This window comes from Myotis lucifugus, unplaced genomic scaffold (assembly GCF_000147115.1).
Source record: "Myotis lucifugus unplaced genomic scaffold, Myoluc2.0 scaffold_208, whole genome shotgun sequence".
Classification (NCBI taxonomy): domain Eukaryota; kingdom Metazoa; phylum Chordata; class Mammalia; order Chiroptera; family Vespertilionidae; genus Myotis; species Myotis lucifugus.
Window position 1 is genome coordinate 13,584 of NW_005871256.1, and position 5,478 is coordinate 19,061.

At 52.9% G+C, this 5,478-nt stretch overlaps 1 protein-coding gene across 1 annotated transcript in view; it reads left to right on the forward strand.

Annotated features, from left to right (window-relative positions):
* Positions 1-1,376, forward strand: part of ERGIC1 (endoplasmic reticulum-golgi intermediate compartment 1) — a gene marked incomplete at its 5' end in the record, with an annotated part of 14,245 nt that extends 12,869 nt beyond the window's left edge. The window contains one exon of the mRNA XM_006097713.3: positions 875-1,376. Within this exon, the coding sequence (XP_006097775.1) occupies positions 875-982 (108 nt within the window). The remainder of the gene's footprint in view (positions 1-874) is intronic.
* Positions 1,377-5,478: the final 4,102 nt, after the last annotated feature.

Consider the following 5,478-nt stretch of genomic DNA (forward strand, 5'->3'; position numbering starts at 1 on the left):
AGGAACTTCGGAAAATGAGATTTTTTGTAACCCCTAAAGAGAAAGCAACTCCGACTACTGTGCGGTGAGGTCTGGGTATGGTACACAGTATCCTTCCTTCCCAAGGGACAGCATCACGAAGAACTAACCAGTTCCCAAAGTAATAGTGCCCCGAGCCACTCCGCCGAATAGGAGCTTTCTGGTAGCACCACGGGCCCCCTCCTCTGTTGCACGGGGCCTTGGTTATAATTTTGCATTTATCGTTATGATTATTTGATGACTACCCATCCCACTGGTCGCGTGCAAGCTTGTGAGAGAGAGAGATGTGTTTCTCGCTGCGGTCCATCCAGGGCACTGCTGCCTCTGCAGCCCACCCCAGGTCTCAGTCACAGGCAGCGTTGCACCCGGACCTGTCAGACACAGGTTCAGGTCCCAGGATTGCCACTTGCTGGCTGTGTGACCTTGGGCCAGTGCTGCCACTTTTCCAAACCTCCTTTCCTTCATCTGCAAGTGGGATTGTAAATCGCTGATCAATGAGAGAAGACCACAGGCTCCAGGGTCCAGCCATACCTGAGTTCAAGTCACAGCGCAGTTACCTAACTAAGCCTCAGTTTCCTCGCCTGTGAAATGGGTCCACTAATCCCCTTCCTCACTCAGAAGGTTAACATGGGAATTTAAGGAGCTGCCGCTGATCACTTTCATTATTAGTATTAACTTCATCATCCAACAGGTGGGCTTTTGGAACCCTGAGTGTGTTCCAGACCCCGCTGATTGCCGTGGGGAGGGTGTAATGGGGCAGAGCGACTGTGCTTGCTGAGCTCATTGCCTTGTGATGTGGACGGGGACTGGCCCGGCACTCCCTGCAGCGCTGACCTCTGACCTCCCCCGCTTTCAGATCTGTGCCATCATCGGCGGGACCTTCACGGTAGCTGGCATTCTGGACTCGTGTATCTTCACAGCCTCGGAGGCCTGGAAGAAGATCCAGCTGGGCAAGATGCACTGACCACCTGCCCGCCCGGCCTCCAGCGCCCCGTCTCCTCCTGCCCTCTGTCTGGCCCAGGATCTGGCTGCATCCCAAAGTGGGGGTGGGGGGAGGTAGCAGGTGGCTCATGGTTCCGCAGCTACCTCTCTTCCCCGTGCTTAACGTCAGACGAATTACGCTGCCTGAAGTTGTGGTGCCCTTTCCCCTGGGGACCCCCAAGACCAGAGTCAGGCCAGGGGTGCTCGGGGATGTTGGGGACCACTCCTGGGAGGGCTGTGGGACCAGCCCAGAATCCCTGTCGACCAGCTCTCAGCCAGGCTTTGACAATCTCTCAGCCCCCACCTCTGGAACGCACCAGTCCCTTGGTTTCCCCCTTGGGCAGCCACCCGCAGACCTGGACTCGGCTCTGGACCCGGCGCCTTCAACAAAGGATGGTACTTCCCAGGCAGGCCCCTGAGATGCGGCGCTGCAGGGGGAGGCCTGGCTTCGGCCGCATCCTCTCCTGCCTGGCCCAGAGCCCAGGCCGCGAGGCCTCACCCCCACGCCTTTCTTTCTCTCCCGAGAAGCAGATGCCCGGTCACGGGGCGGTGGTGGGTCCCCTTCCTCGGTTCACCTTGTCCCTCTGGACCCCCCCACCCACCCCCCACCAATGTGCCTCAGCCCCCTGCTGTGTGACAGCAGCATCTCCAGGCGGAGGGGCTGGTTGTGACTGGGAATCATCCTCCGAGAACCAGACAGGGTTTGTGCACTATGTCAGGCGGGGGCCCCTTTCTCTGCGGCCCTAAAACAATCATGCCTCGGCCTCTCCCAGCGGCTGCCATCAGTCCCAAGGCCTTAGGTGGGGGAAGCAACGCTGACCCACCCCTCCCCCGTCTGGACAGCCACCTCCCGGCTCCCGAGGGGCGCCGGCCCCCGGCCCTCTCTGCAGTCCTCAGTTTAGGCCCCTCGCCACTGAGCTTCCCAGGGGCTGGCCACACACCAGCACGTTCCTGGTCCCTGGGGCGGCTCCATTGTCCCCCCCACTTGCTCCTGAGGTGGGCCCCTACCCCTTCCTCCCCCCTCATCCTTCCCCTTTAGTCCTAAAAGAGAGGCGCAGGGGTCCAGGCGCACATCCACCCGGGAATTTCAGGTATGCCCTGTCCCAGGGAGAGCCACTGGCTTCCCATTTAGATCAAGATTGTTTGCATACTTTTGTAATTAAGGGGCGTGCCGGGGAAGGAGTTGTAACTTATCTGTCTAGATAGCTCGAGTCTCTGCCATTGGTAATTGTTGGCTCCGGATTCCAGTAGGACAGCTTCCCCGCTTGCATATGTGTTGACTGATGTGCATTTGGTTATTTCTGGAATCTCTGGCCACTTGGATGGATTTTTTTTTTTTACATTCTGTTCCCCAGTGACAAAAAGAGTCCCTTTAGAGGGTGGGCGGGTAGGGCGAGGAAATGTGTGGGGTGCACAGGCCTCGAAATTCCACTTCGATGCATTTAAAGAAACAAAACTCTTGAGGACGTAGGGGATGTCAGGTTCCTATGGAAGACACACCTCAGACCCATTATTATAAACAGACATCTCAAGGGGGGAAAATGTGTCCGTTCTTTCCCCACTCATTGGGTTCAAATAGATTAAAGGGCTGATTTTCAGAAGTGTTGCTGTGTGTTTCTTTCTACTTGACTGGCTGGCAGCCTGGGGGCTCGGTCCCAGGAGGGAATTTAAATCCATAGGAGAGGAATTGGGAAATTCGGAAAAGATCTGCGAGGATGATCAGAAGTCACCCTCCGGACCCAGCGCTTCCTGTATGGAGTCCCTCCAGGACGTTCCCAGAATGCCGTAGCCTCCTTCCCCTGCCAGTGCCTCAGTTTGCCCAGGTGGAAATGGGGCTAACAGTGACACAACCTCGGGGGACTGTGGCAGAAATTAAATCTGCAGTATGTGCACGTCAGTTATCCTGGGTCGGAACCAGCTCATGTATGCGGGCAAGTGGTACCCGGTGGCTTTTCAAAAACGCCGAGGGTGCATAAAGGAAGGCGGTTCATACGTTCTCGATTTCCAAGGACCTGGCATTCCCAGTTCAACCTTCAGCTCAGCAAAGGGAGACCATCATCAGCTCTGACAAAGGGACTGACGTAATGGCTGTGTGCCATCCTGCTGGCCAGCCCTCAGGGTCTCCGCTGGGACAGCAGGAACGTGGACAAACACATCAGGGCCACACATCAATTTTTGGTTCTTGCCAGAAACAGACACATTTTGTCGATGTGGTGGGTCACCGGTGACCCCATCCCTTCTGAAGAAACTGGCCCGAGCAGCTCCAGCCTCCACGCGGCAGGAGGTCCGGGGTGGGAGGGGACTGTAAGGAGGGCTACGTTCTCGTTCACTCAGACCTTGTTCCCTCCCCAGCAGTTGCCTTCTGTCAGCTTCATAGTGATGAGGTCACGCACTTCATTCTGACCCAAATAAAGTTTTATTGTAACTCTTGTTACTGGAGGTTGGGAGTCCGCCACGGGCCAGACAAGCGGTGGTTGTTCAGGCCTCGCCTGTCCTCACCCTCACGGCAGTCCTATGAGGGTGATAGGCCTTTTTAGGGAGGACAGCACAGAGAGGTAGCCACTGCCTCTCCGGCCACACAGCTGGCAGGGGCTGCGGTGGGAACGCACACCCACGTCCTCCTGAGTCCAGGCTGACGAAGAATTGCATGGCTCCACCTCAGGTCCCCAAGAGCCGATCTGTGTCAAAAGCGAAAAATGCCCCCCACCCCCACCCCCCAAAAAAGGGAATATTGAAAGTAGTGAGGGTACTTTTGTTTTTGTTTTTTTTTCCTTCCTGCAGAGGAAAGCTAAATTGAGCACTGAGGATTTCCTTAAACAAAAATTTAAAACATGAGTTTAATGACACAAGTAAGACATGTTCATAGCCCCGTTGGAGGAAAATCAGAAAAGAGCAAAAAGTTATAAAGGGGACACAAAGGTCACCCCTAATCCCAGTAATCAGAGGTCATCACTGTCAGCATTTTAACGATATTCTTCCATAAACAACACGGGGTCGTGCTGTTGATACTATTTTGTAGTTTGCTTTTTCCTCACTTAGTAGGCACCTTTCTATGTGAGTAAGGATAGATCTCATCATCTTTATTGGCTGCCATATTGAATACATATGCCGGGTCATGTTCACCCACCACTCCTATCTCATTCAGAACCGGCTTTCTCCCCTGTAAAAGGGACAGCTCAGAGGGTTGTTTACAGATGAAATAAGGGAATGTCTGTAAAGCTGTTAGCACAACACCTGACAGTAAATGCTCAGCCTAATAAAACTAGCCTGTACTATTCATTCATCTCATAAACAGTAATTTCTATCAGTATTAAGTGCTAACTTTGTGCTAAGCATTGTGCTAAGGGTTTGTTTCATCCTGACACCTAACCAATGAGGTAAATACTATCAATAGTCCCATTTCTCAGATGGGGAAAGTGAGTGGCCAAGTGTCCCGGTTGGCCTTTCTGGAGGCGTTTGGAGGTTATAAAACAAAGAGACACCACACCCGAGCTCCCCCAGCGTGGTGCACCGCATGTGTTTACATCAAACACAGAAAACTTACGGTTTGCGTCATCTAGAGTTAATGGGGGAAGTCTGAATTCGAGGCCCGGTTTGGGACTTTCTGGGAGATTAGGAATATTGATGGCTGTAATTGAGCGCTGTGTGCCAGACACTGCCCTAAACACTATAAACGAATTAACTCATTTAGTCCTCATAATAACTCCACGAGGCACTTGCTAAGATCATTCCCATTTCACAGATGAGGAAACTGAGGCTCAGAAACATGGAGGCGGCTCCCCAAGGGCCAGCAACATGAAGAGGCACTTGGGTCAAGGTCTGACTGTTACAACCTCAGCTCTTCCGAACAAAGCTAAAAAATCGGGGGGAAGTTTTGCAAAGCCAGGTGGTTGGTTAGCCACGATCCTCAAACATCTGGTGGGGGGAGTGCTTGCTTTAAATTCAGATTCCCTGACCCCCAACCTACAACTGTCTGGTTTTGCCGGACTGTGGTGGAGCATGAAAGTCTGCATTGTGAACAGGCTTCTCGATGATTTTAAGAAGCAAGTCAGCAGATGGCATTTGAAGCATCATGACATTAAAAACACCCCAAAAATATGCCTAGACAACTTCTGCAAAGAAAGCGTTTGGGGTAAGAAAAAGACTATTGACCGTGTACCTGTTAAAAGAACATCAAGCCCAACTGGCATGGCTCTGTGGTTGAGCTTCAACCTATCAACCAATAAAAAAATATATATTTAAAAATAAATCAAAGGACATCAATAAGCCTACATTGCAGGTCCTACAAAAATAGGCCCCTCCTCCCCAGAGGTGCCATCCTTCCCAGTTCCCTGCAGGGCCGCTTACCCATCGGGGGTCCCTGGAAACGAGGTACTGCGGTTCCACCCCAATCCGCATGGGGCGCCATTCAGCTTCATTTCGAGGGAATGGGGCCCCGCTTTTCTTTTCTGCGCTTGCGCGGCCGGGAAGCCTCACTTC